Raw genomic sequence first — 18,805 nt, 5'->3', positions numbered from 1 at the left:
GCCTGACCACCTCCTAATAAGGCCTGGACTGCTCCGGCGGGAGCTTCTCGACCAGGTCCGCCAGCTGTTGCACATTGGTCCGCATGTGGATGCTCATATAGAGCAGGTATGACTGGATGCGGGTCACGAGCATGGAGGATTGGTAGGCCTTCCTCCCAAACGAGTCCAGAGTGCGAGACTCCCGCCCCGGGGGCGCCGAGGCGGTATCCCTCGAACTCCGTGCCCTCTTGAGAGCAGAATCCACGACCGCTGAGTTATGGGGCAATTGGGGCCGCATGAGCTCTGGGTCGGAGTGGATGCTGTACTAGGACTCTGCTTTCTTGGGAATGGTGGGGTTAGTTAACGGTCTCACCCAGTTCCGGAGCAGCGTCTCCTTCAGGACATTGTGCAGCGGCACCGTGGAGGACTCTCTAGGTGGTGATGGATAGTCGAGGACCTCGAGCATCTCGGCCCTCGGCTCTTCCACAGAGACCACGGGGAAGGGAATGGTGATCGACATATCCCGCACAAAGGAGGCAAAGGAGAGGCTCTCAGGAGGTGAGAGCTTCCTCTCCGGTGAAGGCATGGGGTCCGAGGGAAGGCCCGTAGACTCCTCTGAGGAGAAATATCTAGGGTCCTCCTCTTCCCCCCACGAGTCCTCATCCTCGGTATCGGACATTAGCTCATGTAGCTGAGTCCTGTACCGGGCCCGGCTCGACGTCGAGGCACCGAGGTCTCGGTATCGTCGAGCGGTGGACTCCCGCGCCGGCGGGGACGGAGCTCCCTCCATCGACGTCGACGGGGACTCCACCTGCGTAGCAGTCGAGACCGGCACCGCAAGCGGCGGCGGTGTCGACAGCTCCGGCGCCGGGCTAGAGCTCGCCGGCGCCACAGTCATCGGCGCCGAGGGCGCAAGCACCCCCGGCGCCGGCACAGCCTGGCGCATCAGCCCTTCCAGGATCCCCGGAAGGATGGCTCTGAGGCACTCGTCCAGGCCCGCTGCCGGGAAAGGCGGTGGGGCCGGTAAGGGTGTCGGTGCCGGAAGCTGCTGGGAGCCAGGAGACGGCACCGAGGTGCCGGAACCCCGACGCGTCGGTACCTCCACAACCGACGGGGACCTCTCCTCTCGACGATGACGCTTCGGCGTCGACTCCTCTTCAGGATGCACCGAGGGCGTCCGGTGACGACGCTTTTTGTCCTTCTTTCGATGCACGTCACCGGCGCCGGAGGGCATGGAAGAGGAGGAGGTCGATCCCCCTCGGTCTCGAGGCACCGGGTCAGACAGGGTTCGGTCCCGTGGCTCACGAGTTGAGGGAGTGACCGGGGCCGACTGCCCACGCGGCCTCTCAACCCCACTCTCACCGGCGGACCGGCGGGCCGACGGGACCTGTTCTCCTGGGGTCGCTGCCATCGGTGCCGATGTCTCGGGCATCGATACCGGTACCGAAGAACCGGCCTTCGATACCGATGCCGTCGAGGTCGACGTCGAGGGGCCGGCGCAAGTTCCAAAAAGACGGTCCCGCAGAACTTGCCTCGCAACCTGAGTCCGTTTCCGGAGACCGAGACACAAAGCACACGACTTGAGATTGTGCTCCGGCCCGAGGCACTGGAGGCACCAAGCGTGGGTGTCGGTCTGCGAGATCGGCCGGCCGCAGCGACCACACTTTTTAAATCCACTCGGGACCTTCGAGGACATCGACGGAAAAATCGCGTCGGCGAAGTCAAAGTCGTCAATGGTGGCTAAATCACACCACGAAAAAATAAACGACCGAGCGACCACTAGGCCGCAATGTAGCGTCCCCGCTGGAAGCGAGGGAAAAGGGGAGCGCGTGCTCCACACGCGCAGTCTTTTTTTTTTTTTTGTAAAAAGAAAGAAAATAAAAGGAAATTAAATTAAATTAACGAAGCGCGATCCGCGTATACGCGATCGCAAGAATCCGGCGGCTGAAGTAGAGAGAGCGGCAAAGCACGACTCTCTCCAGGCGCGGAAAAAAAGGAACTGGCGGGAGCGGTCGCGCACGGGCGGGAAGACGGCCGCGCATGCGCGGTGGGCGTGCCCTGCGTGCCGACCGTCCCGCGAAGCTTTTTTCCGGTTGGTGGGGGCTGCCGCGGACGTCACCCAGTCGTGAGAACAAGCAGCCTGCTTGTCCTCGGAGAAAGAGATATACTAACTGAGAAAGGAGCTGGCCGTCTAGCATCACTGCCTTTAGTTTATTTATCTCTATCTCCACCTGCTGGTAGGCGGACTTAACCCACTAGTTCCTGGATTCATCTGCTGCAAGTAACAAGGAAGTAGTTTTTTTTTAGGGGGGGAGGCAGTTTGCAGAGTAGTGGGGCAGTTGCAGAAGATAGTTTGGAAAATGGTAGGGCAGTTACAGAAGGTAAATTTGCAGGATGATAAGTTTTTGAGGGTGGGACAGTTGTATGAGGAGGTGGATTTCGGGGTTGGGGCAGTTTGTAAAGTGGTAGGGCAGGAAGTTGCTGGGAGGTAGTAGTTTATGGATTTGGAGCAATTTGCAAGAGGAGTTAGCTATTCAGGTTGAAGCAATTATGGGAGGTAAATTCTTGGGGTGCAGGGAGTTTGTGGGGTGGTGGAAGAGTTGTGGGGATAGTTTAAAGAATGGTGAGGGAGTTGCAAAGGGTAGATTTGAGGGGGTGAAGGTAGATTTTGGGGGTGGTGGCAGTTTACAAACTTGTGAAGTAGTAGTAGGCATGGTTTTGGGGATTGGCCAGTTTGTGGAATGGTGGGACAGTTCTTGGGCAGGGATAGGCTTTGGGCATAGATAGGGCAGTTTATAGAGACATCATTGGGGAGAACCCTAACAGAGTTGTTTTTTAGTGATGTAAGGAGGGACAAGAAAAAGGTTCTAGACCAGCGATAAACCAGTCCTGGGGTAGCCCCGGGCCAGTTGAGTTCTCAGGATATTCACAATGAATCAGGGGCGTAGCCAGACCTCGCGGTGGGAGGGAGCCAGACCTCGAGGTGGGGGGGGAATTTTGGTCTCCCCCACCACCACCACCACTCCCTCCCTACCCATTGCTGCAGCAAATACCTTGGCTGGCGGGAGTCCCCAACCCCCGCCAGTTGAAGCCTTCTCCAGCACCAGTCTCAGGCGCTGCCGCATTGACTGTTCTGCTCTCTCTTCCCCCTCACGTCCTGTACGCTTTTTAGTGAAGCTGAGCATGCTCAATTTCACTAAGGAATGTGCAGGACGCGATGGTGAAGAAAGAGCAGGGCCGGAACCTGGCACTGGACAAGGCTTCAGCTGGCGGGGGCTGGGGACCCCCACAAGCAAAACCAGGGCCCTAGAATAAATTTAAGGGGGCCCAGACCCCCGTGGCCCCACTTAGCTACACCACTGCAATGGATATGCATGCAAGATATCTCATGAACATTCAATATGTGCATTCTGAAAATAATAAATCTTCTCTATTTAAAGTCATAAGATCTTCCACTGGAGTCTCTTCTAGAAGCTAGACTGTCCCTCTTCTCTGCCCCCCCTCAAATACACAGAGACTATCTCACTCTATCCCCGCACCAATATATACAGCATGTCTCTCTTTGCTCCATCCCACCCCCAATACACAGTTAGACTTGCCCCGCTTTCTGCCCTGCTCCATCAAATCCAACCAACAGTGGCAATAAGGGCAGAGGCTCATGCAATGCACAGCAGCCTCTTACTACACCAGCATTTGAAGGAGTACAGTGGACAGAGGGAACATAAGAACGTAAGTCTTGCCAAACTGGGACAGACCGAAGGTCCATCAATCCCAGCATCCTGTTTCCAACAATGGTCAATCCAAGTTACAAGTACCTGGCAAGATCCCAAAACAGTACAATACATTTTATGCTGCTTATCCTAGAAATAAAACAGCTGATTTTCCCTAAGTCCATTTAATAATGGTTTATGGACTTTTCTTTCAGGAAGTTTTCCAAATCCTTTTTAATCCCTGATTGAAAGGTATTAATCCGCAAACGAACCTTTTCCGGAGATGGGAAGGTGGTAGAACGAGAGGACATGAAATGAGATTGAAGGGGGGCAGACTCAAGAAAAATGTCAGGAACTATTTTTTCACAGAGAGAGTAGTGGATGCTTGGAATGCCCTCCCGCGGGAGGTGGTGGAAATGAAAACGGTAACGGAATTCAAACATGCGTGGGATAAGCATAAAGGAATCCTGTGCCGAAGGAATGGATCCTCAGGAGCTTAGTCAAGATCGGGAGGCGGGGCTGGTGGTTGGGAGGCGGGGATAGGGCTGGGCAGACTTATACGGTCTGTGCCAGAGCCGGTGGTGGGAAGCGGGACTGGTGGTTGGGAGGCGGGGATAGTGCTGGACAGACTTGTACGGTCTGTGCCAGAGCCGGTGGTTGGGAGGCAGGGCTGGTGGTGGGGAGGTGAGGATAGTGCTGGACAGACTTGTACGGTCTGTGCCAGAGCCGGTGGTTGGGAGGAGGGGCTGGTGGTTGGGAGGCGGGGATAGTGCTGGGCAGACTTATACGGTCTGTGCCTGTGCCAGAGCCGGTGGTTGGGAGGTGGGGCTGGTGGTTGGGAGGCGGGGATAGTGCGGGGCAGACTTATACGGTCTGTGCCCTGAAGAGCACAGGTACGAATCAAAGCAGGGTATACACAAAAAGCAGCAAATATGAGTTATCTTGTTGGGCAGACTGGATGGACCGTGCAGGTCTTTTTCTGCCGTCATCTACTATGTTACTATATGCTAACTGCAGTGGGCTTTGATCCTGAGGAACTGAGTTCGATTCTCACTGCAGCTCCTTGTGACTTTGGGCAAGTCACTTAACCCTCCATTGCCCCTGGTACAAAATAAGTACCTAAATATATGTAAACCGCTTTGAATGTAGTTGCAAAAACCTCAGAAAGGCAGTTTATCAAGTCCAATTTCCCTTTTACCACATTCTCTGGCAATGAATTCCAGAGTTTAATTACACATAAGTGCGGGAGAATTGTGCCGAGCATTCGCTCAGCACAAACCTCCCGCACTTGTTTGACAGGTCTGGGCTGTCAAACAGCATGCCGAACAACGAGGCCGCTGCCGCCGCGCAAACTGTCTCCCACCCAGCGACGGGGGGGGAGGGGGGGGCTGGAGGTCCGGTGGGTGGGAGGGTAGAATAGCGTTTTTCGGGAGGCGGCGTGGGTTCGGGGGTGCTGGAGACCCACCGGATCTCCAGCCCTCCGTGAACATGGGGGGGGGGGAGGATTGTCGGGGGGACCGGAGGTCCATCGGACCTCCAGCCCCCCGTTCGCGTTTGCCTTGGGGGGGAAGGGGGGGCCTGCCAGCATGCAACTGCATGCTGGACAGGGCTCACCATTCCTCCCCAATGATCCGCAAAATCTAACGCCAGCTCGGAGCTGGCGTTGATTTTGCTGCGGCCAGCGACCCAATCTTTGGCGCACTGGTCACTGATCATTGGGGATGAATGCATTAAGCGACAATTAGCATGCATTTGCAAGCTAATTGCGCTAGAAGCCCTGTTTAGCATGCATTTGCATGCTACTTGCGCTGAGAGCCCTCGAGTGCACTGTTTCAGGCACTCGAGGGCTCTGATCATGGGTCGGCTGCAAACTCTGGCGCTAGTATGGCATTAACAGCCTCTAGCGCCAGAGTTTGCTTTTGATCATGAGGGCCTGAGTGAAGAAATATTTTCTTAGATTCATTTTAAATTTATTATTTATTTCTCCGATTTGTTTTAAATTTACTACACTGTAGTTTAATCGCATGCCCTCTAGTCCTAGTATTTTTGGAAAGAGTAAACAAGCGATTCACAACTATCTGTTCCACTTATTTTATAGACCTCTATCATATCTCCCCTCAGCTGTCTTTTCTCCAAGCTGATGAGCCCTAGACGCTTTAGCCTTTCCTCATAGGGAAGTCGTCCCATTACCTTTATCAATTTCATCGCCCTTCTCTGTACCTTTTATAATTTTACTATACATTTTTTTTTAGATGCGGTGACCAAAATTGCACACAGTATTCGAGGTGCAGTCGCACCATGGAGCGACACAAAGGCGTTATAATGTCCTCATTTTTGTGTGGCAGCTGCTGGCTGAGTGGAAGGTCCAACTGAGTGATGCTCTCCCCGAAGTGCTGTTGTGTTGACTACAAACGAGGCTTAAAAAAAAGTGCCAGAGTGTCCAGGGCGATAACGTCTCTGTTCCCCGGAACTGGGACCAGGAGGACCCCGCGCAAAAGCCAGGCTTAGGCTTATCCTCAGGCAAACGCTGACCTTTAGCGTCCCCCGGGTCTTTCACGATCTTCTCCAGGCAACCCTCAAAAAGCTCCAGGCGAGACTTGGACACTGTAGCAGTTGCCCAATGCCACAGCCAAAGTCAACAGCAAGCTGTAACTACCAATGAAACCTCCTTAGCCAAAGCTCAAAGGAGGTCATACAGAAGATCCGCAAAATACACGAGATCTGCCTCCAGAGAGGGTAAAGAGCTGAGCAAATCCTCTGCCAAGGCCGCTTTCTGAACCCACCGCATATGGACGCCTGCAGGCACAGGGCTGCCACCTCAAAGGACATTTTAAGGGAAGTCTCCAACTTCCGATCCTGGGGATCCTTCAGGGCTGTGCCACCCTCCACTGGAAAGGCGGTCTTTTTAGCGACCGCCATAATTAAGGAATCCACAGTGGGTAACCATAAGGACTCCTATTCCCCGCCGGTAGCGGATAAAGGTGAGACATATAGACGGAGTGGCAGAGGCCACAGCTGAAGAATCCAGGGGGAAGATGTCCAAGACTTCCAGAGCTGAATAATAAGAGCAGGGAGCTCCTCCTTGCGAAACAGCCACGCCACCATGGGGTCATCACTCCCATCAGGTGGCAACTCCCCCTCTTTTAGAGAGTCTGAGGGCCAGTTGGGACCTGCAAGATAACTGGTCCTCATCCCCATTAGAGACCATGGAGGCCTTCTCCAGGTGCCGAAGGACCTCCACCAGCAACCATTTGGGCAACAGTGGCAGCGGGAGGGCCAGGGCTCCCTGATGATCCAGAGCCATAGGAGTCTGAATATTGAGGTCACAGATCTGAAGCAGGAACAGTCCCAGCCTGTGTGCCATCTGCCTACACTGTAGCAAGGCTACAGAGGAAATTGGAGGGTCATGGGATAGGAGGAAAAGTCCTATTCTGGATTAACAACTGGTTGAAGGATAGAAAACAGAGAGTGGGGTTAAATGGGCAGTATTCACAATGGAGAAGGGTAGTTAGTGGGGTTCCTCAGGTGTCTGTGCTAGGACCGCTGCTTTTTAATATATTTATAAATGATTTAGAGATGGGAGTAACTAGCGAGGCAATTAAATTTGCTGATGACACACAGTTATTCAAAGTCGTTAACTCGCGACAGGATTGTGAAAAATTACAGAAGGACCTTACGAGACTGGGAGGCTAGATGGCAGATGACGTTTAATGTCAGCAAGTGCAAAGTGATGCATGTGGGAAAAAAGAACCTGAATTATAGCTATGTCATGGAAGATTCCACGTTAGGAGTTACGGACCAAGAAAGGGATCTGGGTGTTGTCGTCGATAATACACTGAAACCTTCTGCTCAGTGTGCTGCTGTGGCTCGGAAAGCGAATAGAATGTTGGGTATTATTAGGAAAGGTATGGAAAACAGGTGTGAGGATGTTATAATGCCGTTGTATCGCTCCATGGTGCGACCGCACCTTGAGTATTGTGTTCAATTCTGGTCGCCGCATCTCAAGAAAGATATAGTGGAACTGGAAATGGTGCAGTGAAGGGCGACTAAAATGATAGCGGGGATGGGACGACTTCCCTATGAAGGAAGACTAAAAAGGCTAGGGCTTTTCAGCTTGGAGAAGAGACGGCTGAGGGGAGACATGATAGAGATATATAAAATAATGAGTGGAGTGGAACAGGTGGATGTGAGGTGTCTGTTCATGCTTTCCAAAAATACTAGCACTAGGGGGCATGCGATGAAACTACAGGGTAGTAAATTTAAAACAAATCGGAGAAAGTTTTCTTCACCCAACGCGTAATTAAACTCTGGAATTCGTTGCTGGAGAACGTGGTGAAGGCAGTTAGCTTGGCAGAGTTTAAAAAGGGGTTAGACGGTTTCCTAAAGGAGAAGTCCATAAACCGCTACTAAATGGACTTGGGAAAAATCCACAATTCCAGGAATAACATGTATAGAATTGTTTGTACGTTGGGAAGCTTGCCAGGTGCCCATGGCCTGGATTGGCCACTGTCGTGGATAGGATGCTGGGCTCGATCGACCCTTGGTCTTTTCCCAGTGTGGCATTACTTATGTACTTATATGTGTGCAGGGGAGGGGAAAATATGGCACCCGACAAAGGGTGCAAAACAGAAGGCCAGAGGCTGCCACCAAAACCGGTTGAGCAAGATTCCCCTCCATCAGTGCTTCAGATCCCGCTGACACATGCGGGGAAGCTAAGAAAACGGCGCGAAGATGAAAGGCCAGAGGAACCCACCGATACCAGCTCCGATGCTAGTGCACACTCCCCTGCCCTCCATGCTTCTTGACCGCTGACCGATGGCAGAGAGGTCTTTGCAGAAGTGCATTCAGCACAAGACCCCAATGCTGCTCTCCACATCCCACACAGGGAGTAGCACTTCACTGACTTGGAAGGTACCGCCATGACACGTGGCACCTGGGTCACAACGAAGCCCCCCTCATACGCACTTGCAGCCGCTCCCCATGCTCCAAAATGGAGCCTTACTTTTTTCTTTTTTTTTCCAGCACTGCAAGCTGCACTGCAAGCTGTACTGCACTGCAAGAACTCCTTTTTTTTTTTTTTTTAATTCATTAGCTGAAGGCAGGAGAGAACAGCAGAGCCCTCAGCAACACTTCAGGTGACCACCGGGGGGGGGGGGGGGGGGAGGCAGGTGGGAGGGAAGACAGGGAGGGACCTGGCACCACCAGATGCACCCTTCTCACCACGCAGGGAGACATCAACCCCAAGAAATGCTCAACTCGGCCCGGGGAATGGACCAGGAGCCTATCAGTGCAGAGCTGCATGATATGACCCTCCACCTGCTAGGTAGAGAGAATACTGAAGTTTAGGTGACTGCACATGACCACATATAGTGGAACCTCAGAAGTTCTTTCCATCTCCACCTGCTGGCAGAGGGACCCTGGGCTCGGCTTCCATCTCTAAACAAATTGGAATGACAGCCGCCATTTTCCTGACAAAAGATGGGGTCAGATGGGATACTATAAGGCCTCCTACTCCAGGAAGTACCATGGATCCTCATCAGACTCCCCATGAGCACTCCTCATTGGTGTCGGCAAAGAACTTATGGGAGGGCAGAGATCGAGCCTGCTTTGATAAGGAGAAACCATGTCTTGACCTCGAGAGGGGCATCAAGGTGTCTGTTCTACCCTCGACTCTTGACGAATGTTCCTCCACCGACATCAAGGGGGTGCCAGCATGGGCAGCACCAGTGTTGGAGACCTCACCTCAGGCTGAGGGCTTTGCAGGACAGCAGCAAGAGGTATGGCACGTGCAAGCACCCCAGATGCCGATGCACTCTGTAGTAAGAGGCCCTGCCAAACGCTCACGGTGCATGGACTGAATGAGCTCATTGACAGAGGCCATGGGGAAAGGCTGGGGTGTCAGATCAGAGACAGGCTGCTGAACTACCGGAATCAAAGCGGGTGCCTGGTCCTGGCTGCATGGAGACCCACACATCGGCACCTTCTGTATGGAGGGGGAGAAGTACTCCTGGCGCCAATGCTTCTTGGAGACTGATACTTCTTGGCTTTCACCCAATGCTGTTCATCAACACTCCTTGGTGCCGAGGACATCATTGAATCCTCACGTCACCAGGTGTGATGCTAACCAGTCCTGAGGCCCAGCACAGCAGTCAGCATCGAGGCAGGTGGAGACCTACTTGATGTACACCCACTCCCAGTGTCCAAGACAGACCTAGTAGCATATGAACTGACGCATCCAATGCTGGAGCAACTTTTGATGTAGATGTCAACACAGACATTGAGGATTCAGACCATGTCCAAACCTTTTTCTCACTGAGTTTCTCTGGCCAGCTGAGTCCTTTTCTTCATACGAAGGGAAAGAGCACAAAGGTCCGAAACACTGAACACTCCAAAAATGAGTATCTTTTCCAGAGATGGTCCTACTGCACCGGGTACAGTGCTTAAGGCCACTGGGAACCTTCAATGATATGGAAAGGAAAACAGCTGTGGTTAAATCAAACACCTTTATGGTGTCAGAAAAAGGGGCAAAGCACCAAAAAAAGTACAGGGGACAAAGTCCTGACCAGAGCTCAGGCCTTAGAACCGATCCTTTTCAACCTCATGATGACTCCACTAGCCAAAACCCTATCCACCCAAGGCCTCAACCCATTTATCTACGCTGATGACGTTACATTATACACATCCCATACAAACATGATCTGGTGGAAATCACCAACGAAATCAAGCTAAGCTTAATCATGAACTCATGGGCAAATGCATTCCAACTGAAACTCAATACAGAAAAAACACACTGCCTCATCATCTCATCCCAATACAATACATACAAATCCACAAACATTAACACCCCAGGATACACCCTCCCTGTCTCAGACAGCCTGAAAATTCTCGGAGTTACAATCGACCGTAACCTATCACTAGAGACCCAAGCGAAATCCATCAAAGAAAATGTTTCTCTCAATGTGGAAACGCAAACGCGTACAACCATTCTTCCCGAGGGAAATATTTTGTAACCTGGTACAGTCCATGGTACTAAGCCACGCAGATTACTGTAATGGAATCTATGCGGGATGCAAGGATCAAATCATAAAGAAACTTCTGATCGCCCAAAACACAGCAGCCAGGTTTATATTTGGAAAAACACGTTTTGACAGCGCCAAACCACTCAGAGAAAAATTGCACTGGCTACCAAAGAATGCATCACTCAAAATCTGCACGACTGTTCACAAAATTATTTACGGCGAGGCACCGGGATACATGACAGACCTCATCGACCTGCCAACCAGAAAATCCACAAAATCTGCACGATCATATCTAAACCTCCACTACCCAAGCAGCAAAGGACTCAAATACAAATCCACCTATGCAACCAGCTTTTCCTACCTAAGCGCACAACTACGGAACGCAGTGCCAAAAGCAGTAAAAACTACGCTCGACCACCTAAATTTTCAGAAAGCACTAAAGACAGACCCTCTGTTCATTAGAGCATACCCCACCGACCCAACATAAAAACACCTATTCACTTATGACACAATGCAACCAAAGACCGTAACGAACATTACCTGACTCTTCTTCCCCCTTCTCCTCTCTAAGTTCCCCTCAACTGTACCTACCGTACATGTACCTCATTCTACCACAATATCACTTTGTATTCATTCATACCATGTAATTGTTCAGACCATAATCGGCTATCGCTGTTAACGGTTATATGTAAGCCACATTGAGCCTGCAAAAGGTTGGAAAATGTGGGATACAAACGTAACAAATAGTAATAATAATAATAAAGAGCGAAAAAAAAAACAAGAAAAGCTAAAAAGTGGGGGAAAAACACCTGAAACAATAAGGGAAAAGAGAAAAAAAAAGGGCAACAATGAAAAAACACAGAAGAAAAAGTCTTTCAAGGAAGGCATAACACGCTCAAAAAACACACACCAGACGACGTGAGGATCTACGAATTAGGGCCCTCTCCTCACAGCAGATGAGAAGAGATTGTTGTCCTGCGCTATAGTGGTGGGCGGGAAGGCACTCGTGCATGTGCAGTGGGGACGCTGCAATTGCTCTTAAAGACATATTAACTTTTTAATGCTCTGAACTGGGCGACGTGGATGGCGTCACACACACATGCGAGAATATGGCCCGCTTGACCTCAGAGAAAAAAAAAAGTTAACACCTTTTGTAGCAGAACAGGAGACTCATGCTTGTGATTTATATTATTTTTATGACATTTTCTCTTTCAGTGTATTTCCCTTGTTTGGCCAGCAGGTAGTGTCTGACCTCTGAATTATAGCAATAGCAGAGATCTATTACTTCTTACCTTATCTTCCCTGAGGGAAAGAGGAAACCCCTGGGAAAGAGTGACCTGCAGTGCCATTGGCCAGAAACCCCTCAGTGCTAATGCTCTGGGCCCTGAAGTGCAAGATCCAACCAGAAAATTTTGGATTTCCCCAGTCTCGGAGTGGGAAGATCTCTGAACCATGACCCTCTGTTCAAAACCTCTGAGCAGTTATTTTTCCTCAACTCCCCAGGCACTACTTAGATTCAGTATTTATGTTGATTCCTGTTATTTTTACTTGCTACTGTTTGCTGTTTACACCTATTTACCATTCACTGTGCTATCCTTTTCTGATAATAAACCTATTAGTTTATTAGCTCTGTTGTCCTGGAGTGACTAAAAATCCTGATGGTTTGTGTTCTGTGTCTGTGGGTGTTTTCTAGGAACTGTGGGATCCCTGGGATTGTGGGTGGAGGCTCACCCAGAGGCGTGCAGTGCAGTGGGAGAAGGGTATGCCAGTGTAGAAGCATGTGCGCAAGTGTAAGCAGGCCTGGGCAATGCTGGGACAGACCCTCTAGGTGGCCATAGGGTTAGCCCCAGGTGGATACTAGGGATAGCACTTAGGCGTTATGAGACATCTTGTATTTTTTATTATCTTACCAAGACCTGGGTCAATCCCACTCATCACTTTTACCTTAAATACGGATTCCACCAACCATCATTCTGCATTCTGTTGCTCGACCAGTTCCTCACCCCAATTTAATTTTTTTTTATTTTTTTGTGCTTACAGTTCTTTTTTCTGCCAAGCACTTGTGACCTGGACTGGCAACTGTTGGAAACTGGATAATGGGCTAGATGGACCACTGGTCTGACCCAGTATGGCTATTCTTATGTATTTTTTTATTTATTGCATTTGTATCCCACATTTTCCCACCTTTTTGCGGGTTCAGTGTGGCTTACAATAAGAGTTAAATGTTGGAAATACAATTTGTTACAGATTGGTTATGGATTACAAAACAATTGAGGTGTTGTTAAGGAATGTAACAATGGAACACAAACATTGAAACTTTGGAAGGAAACAATGGGAGCTTAGAGGGCGATAAAAAGGCATGAAGACATATGGTATATATCTTCAAACAATGGATGTCGTTTCACTGTTTTCAATTAAATGTGAATATAACTCACTAGTGAATATTCAAAGCGATTTAAGCAGGTAGGAGCCGCCATTATTAACCATTCTGTATGCTGCAGTGTGTTGTGTGAGGAGTTTTTCAGTCCCTTTAGGTAGCCCAGTTGGTTCTTGTCGGGACGTGTTAGAATGTGGCAATTAATCTAAAGTCTGAACAACTGAAAGTTTACCTGAAGTATTCAGCATGGTAGCACTGGAATGGATGAGCGGTGACATCTGCTCTTTTCAAAATAAGTAGATCGCATTATTCTTTTTGTAAAGTTGTAGAATTGTAAGAAACTGAATATTTGTTGGGTTAAGTATTTGAAGGACTGCATTTAAGAAGACTGACCTGGACATTGACATTTGTACACCTGAATAAATCTGTGGGATTTTTGAAGTTCCAGCTATTTTCTGTTATGGAGGTTTTTTTAGGACCTACAGTGGTGGAAATAAGTATTTGATCCCTTGCTGATTTTGTAAGTTTGCCCACTGACAAAGACATGAGCAGCCCATAATTGAAGGGTAGGTTATTGGTAACAGTGAGAGATAGCACATCACAAATTAAATCCGGAAAATCACATTGTGGAAAGTATATGAATTTATTTGCATTCTGCAGAGGGAAATAAGTATTTGATCCCCCACCAACCAGTAAGAGATCTGGCCCCTACAGACCAGGTAGATGCTCCAAATCAACTCGTTACCTGCATGACAGACAGCTGTCGGCAATGGTCACCTGTATGAAAGACACCTGTCCACAGACTCAGTGAATCAGTCAGACTCTAACCTCTACAAAATGGCCAAGAGCAAGGAGCTGTCTAAGGATGTCAGGGACAAGATCATACACCTGCACAAGGCTGGAATGGGCTACAAAACCATCAGTAAGACGCTGGGCGAGAAGGAGACAACTGTTGGTGCCATAGTAAGAAAATGGAAGAAGTACAAAATGACTGTCAATCGACAAAGATCTGGGGCTCCACGCAAAATCTCACCTCGTGGGGTATCCTTGATCATGAGGAAGGTTAGAAATCAGCCTACAACTACAAGGGGGGAACTTGTCAATGATCTCAAGGCAGCTGGGACCACTGTCACCACGAAAACCATTGGTAACACATTACGACATAACGGACTGCAATCCTGCAGTGCCCGCAAGGTCCCCCTGCTCCGGAAGGCACATGTGACGGCCCGTCTGAAGTTTGCCAGTGAACACCTGGATGATGCCGAGAGTGATTGGGAGAAGGTGCTGTGGTCAGATGAGACAAAAATTGAGCTCTTTGGCATGAACTCAACTCGCCGTGTTTGGAGGAAGAGAAATGCTGCCTATGACCCAAAGAACACCGTCCCCACTGTCAAGCATGGAGGTGGAAATGTTATGTTTTGGGGGTGTTTCTCTGCTAAGGGCACAGGACTACTTCACCGCATCAATGGGAGAATGGATGGGGCCATGTACCGTACAATTCTGAGTGACAACCTCCTTCCCTCCGCCAGGGCCTTAAAAATGGGTCGTGGCTGGGTCTTCCAGCACGACAATGACCCAAAACATACAGCCAAGGCAACAAAGGAGTGGCTCAGGAAGAAGCACATTAGGGTCATGGAGTGGCCTAGCCAGTCACCAGACCTTAATCCCATTGAAAACTTATGGAGGGAGCTGAAGCTGCGAGTTGCCAAGCGACAGCCCAGAACTCTTAATGATTTAGAGATGATCTGCAAAGAGGAGTGGACCAAAATTCCTCCTGACATGTGTGCAAACCTCATCATCAACTACAGAAGACGTCTGACCGCTGTGCTTGCCAACAAGGGTTTTGCCACCAAGTATTAGGTCTTGTTTGCCAGAGGGATTAAATACTTATTTCCCTCTGCAGAATGCAAATAAATTCATATACTTTCCACAATGTGATTTTCCGGATTTAATTTGTGATGTGCTATCTCTCACTGTTACCAATAACCTACCCTTCAATTATGGGCTGCTCATGTCTTTGTCAGTGGGCAAACTTACAAAATCAGCAAGGGATCAAATACTTATTTCCACCACTGTATGGTGGCTATTTTTCTTAATGGGACCCATGTTTGAAGAGCCCACGTTAATGCTGAGGTCCTTTTTCTCATTTGAATTAGATTGAGTGTCCAGTCCTTTCTGGTGTTTGGAGAACATTTTTTATTTTTACAGTTGATTTTTTTCTTTTCTCTTTTTTTTTTTTGTAGTTAGTTTTGCAGATAGCATGACAGTAATCAACCTCAATCCTAAGCCATGGTATTTGGAGTATTTTTATTTTTGTTACATTTGTACCCCGCACTTTCCCACTCATGGCAGGCTCAATGTGGCTTACATGGGACAATGGAGGGTTAAGTGACTTGCCCAGAGTCACAAGGAGATGCCTGTGCCTGAAGTGGGAATTGAACTCAGTTCCACAGTTCCCCAGGACCAAAGTCCACTAACCACTAGGCCACTCCTACGCACCTCAGTCTCTCAAATTTACTGCTAACGCTTGCTGTAGTACCTGCATAGTGCCAAAGACAGCTTCTTTCTGGACTTCCTAAAATGTTAACATTTAAAAGCAACTTATCCCAAGAGTGCTTGGATATTTTTTTATTTTTAAATCAAGCCTGTGGCTCTCAATACCATTGGAAATATTTTTCTTGGTATATAAAAGTCTCCTCCCTCTTCACTTGCTGGAGTCTGACAGTATGAACAGTGCCATTCTGGTGGGTTTTTTTTTCCTGCAACCAGTTTTCTATCAGTCAGAGTGGGGATACCTAAGTAATAACCTCTTCATCCTCCATAATTCTCTTATGGTCACGGTCCCAGTGCTTTCCCAGTACAGCAATGTAGTAATATTTATGAAGATTTCCCTGCAGAGGGTGCAACACTGACATTGCAGATGTCTGTGTACTCACATTTTATATTGAAGGATGCATTCACAGTACGAGCCTCCTCTCCTGTCATGCTGTTTCTGGCCACACACTGAAAGTTCCCAGCATCTTGTTTCCAATCTACAGCAGTAAATTGAAGGTTGCTTCCTTCCTTGAAACGGCGCTCACTGTCACTGATGGAAATGCCATTCTGCAGCCACTCAAACTGCACATGAGTAGGATCTTCCACTTCACAGCGCAGGATAGCAGCACGACCATTCAAAGCATCCTGGGAGGATGGCTCCTTAGTAAAGAGGATTGTGCACTGCATGCAAGCAGCTGTAAAAGAATGGCATGAAATGAGGGATGTGAGCAGCATATTTCATTCCCAAAGCAGCAAGCAACATTTACTGGTATTCTTCCACTGGGAAGATGTCAGGAAAATTGACTTACCCACAACTTGCTTTCTCCAACAGCAACTCATAAAGTCACGAAAGGATCATGAAGAGAGCTTTTAATCATATTTATACATATTAACTACCTTCCTGAAACAAAACATTTTGCCCAAAGCAACCTACAAAAACACTTCAGCACATACATGGTCAGGTTCCTGCACTGTCAATTATCCAATCAGTTTAAGGATTAGTACAGCAAAAAAATTCAAAAAGAAGCAGAAACACTGCTAAAACAGGGTTATTTAACTTCAGCGAGCTGTTGTTACTAGAGAATTCAATTTCTGGCAAATAATTCATTTTCCCTCAGCAAAGCAATTGTGGAACCAGTTAGTTAAGCCATGGCGTCAAATCAAAAAGGAAAAGGCAATAGAAAGACAAACGAGGAAACACAAAACCATGCTTTTATGGAATATTTTTGATTTGCACAAGCACCAACATCACACACACAGAAAAGATAGATAACCTTGGAACCAAATAACATAGGTTCTAGGAGGGAAACAACTGTGCTTTATTCAGCAATCCATATAAAATCTTTGAATCCTCACGAGAGGCAGTGTCAAGCATTCTTGGTGAAATTCTGTTCTCAATGCGCACTACAGAACTTGCGCACAATTCCCCTTCTATGCAGAATTCTGCAAGGGACCAAGAAAGCAGCATCTGTTTACTGCAGGACCCTTCCCACCACCTCCCCTCCATGCACATTTCTTGAACTTGGCCCCTCTTTATCTCCCACAGTACACTCCCACCATAGGACAAGCTATATCAAATATTTTTCCCTTACCCAAGACCTACAGGCTCATTTTTGAAAGAGAAGGACGCCCATCTTCCGACACAAATCAGAAAATGGGCGTCCTTCTCCCAGGGTCGCCCAATCGGTATAATCGAAAGCCAATTTTGGGCGTCCCCAACTAAGTTCACGGGGCATGTCTGAGGCTTAGCAAAGGCGGGACTTGGTCATGCCTAACATATGGACGTCCTCGACCCATAATAGAAAAAAAAAAGGGTGTCCCTGGCGAGCACTTGGACAACTTTACCTGGTCCTGTTTTTCTTACGACCAAGGTACAAAAAGGTGCCCAATGGACCAGATGACCACCGGAGAGAATCAGGGATCACCTCCCCTTACTCCCCCAGTGGTCACTAACCCCCTCTGACCCTCAAAAAAAATGTTTAAAAATATTTTTTGCCAGCCTCAAATGTCATACTCAGGTCCATCACAGCAGTATGCAGGTCCCTGGAGCAGTTTTAGTGGGTGCAGTGCACTTCAGACATGCGGACCCAGGCCCCCCCCCCCCCACCACCAGTTACACTTGTGGTGGTAAATGTGAGCCCTCCAAAACCCACCACAAACCCACTGTACCCACATCTAGGTGACCCCTTTCACCCATAAGGGCTATGGTAGTGGCGTACAGTGGTGGGTAGGTTTTTTTTTTTTGGTGGGGGGGGGGGTTGGGGGGCTCAGCACACAAGGTAAGGGAGCTATGTACCTGGGAGCAATTTCTGAAGTCCACTGCAGTGCCCCTAGGGTGCCTGGTTGGTGTCCTGGCATGTGAGGGGGACCAGTGCACTACGAATGCTGGCTCCTCCCACGACCAAAGGGCTTGCATTTGGTAGTTTCTGAGATGGGCGTCCTTGGTTTCCATTATCGCCGAAAATCAGAAACGACCAAGTCTAGGGACGACCATCTCTAAGGACAACCTAAATATATAGTAACATACATAGTAGATGACGGCAGAAAAAGACCTGCACGGTCCATCCAGTCTGCCCAACAAGATAAACTCATATGTGCTACTTTTTGTGTGTACCTTACCTTGATTTGTACCTGTCCTTTTCAGGGCACAGACCGTATAAGTCTGCCCAGCACTATCCCCGCCTCCCACCACCGGTTCTGGCACAGACCGTATAAGTCTGCCCAGCACCATCCCCCACCTCCCAATCACCAGTCCCGCCTCCGGCTCTGCCACCCATTGTAACGATCCATTGTCAAGATTTGGACGTCCCCAACCGTATTATCGAAACGAAAGATGGACGTCCATCTTGTTTCGATAATACGGGTTTTCCCGCCCCTCCATCGGGACGTTTTGCGAGGATGTCCTCAGCAAAACTTGGGCGTCCCTTTCGATTATGCCCCTCCTAGTGTGTTAACAGTGGTGGAGGAGGAGGAAAGCGGCTGCATGTCAGTCCTTGTCATCCTCCCTCTATCATCCTGATCATGAGCCGAACCAAAGTACTTGAACCACGCATGACACAGACAGAACCCCACATCCTATATAATAATTCTCACCTCCAACGTTCTGACTTGCCTGGGACCGTGGCTCATTCCAAGTTGGTCAGGACGGCTCCGTAGACCAGGCTGACATCACCGCAGCCATTATG

General features: G+C 49.0%; 1 protein-coding gene across 2 annotated transcripts in view; it reads right to left on the bottom strand.

Moving 5' to 3' along the window:
• Window positions 1-18,805, bottom strand: part of PTK7 (protein tyrosine kinase 7 (inactive)) — a 370,128-nt gene that overhangs the window by 327,268 nt on the left and 24,055 nt on the right. For both annotated transcript variants that reach the window (XM_030195698.1, XM_030195699.1), the window contains exon 2: window positions 16,022-16,315. In XM_030195698.1, the coding sequence (XP_030051558.1) occupies window positions 16,022-16,315 (294 nt within the window). The remainder of the gene's footprint in view (window positions 1-16,021; window positions 16,316-18,805) is intronic.

Source organism: Microcaecilia unicolor, chromosome 3, assembly GCF_901765095.1.
Source record: "Microcaecilia unicolor chromosome 3, aMicUni1.1, whole genome shotgun sequence".
Classification (NCBI taxonomy): Eukaryota; Metazoa; Chordata; class Amphibia; order Gymnophiona; family Siphonopidae; genus Microcaecilia; species Microcaecilia unicolor.
The sequence above is the reverse complement of the archived record's forward strand: the minus strand, read 5'-3'. Positions and strand labels throughout refer to the sequence as shown.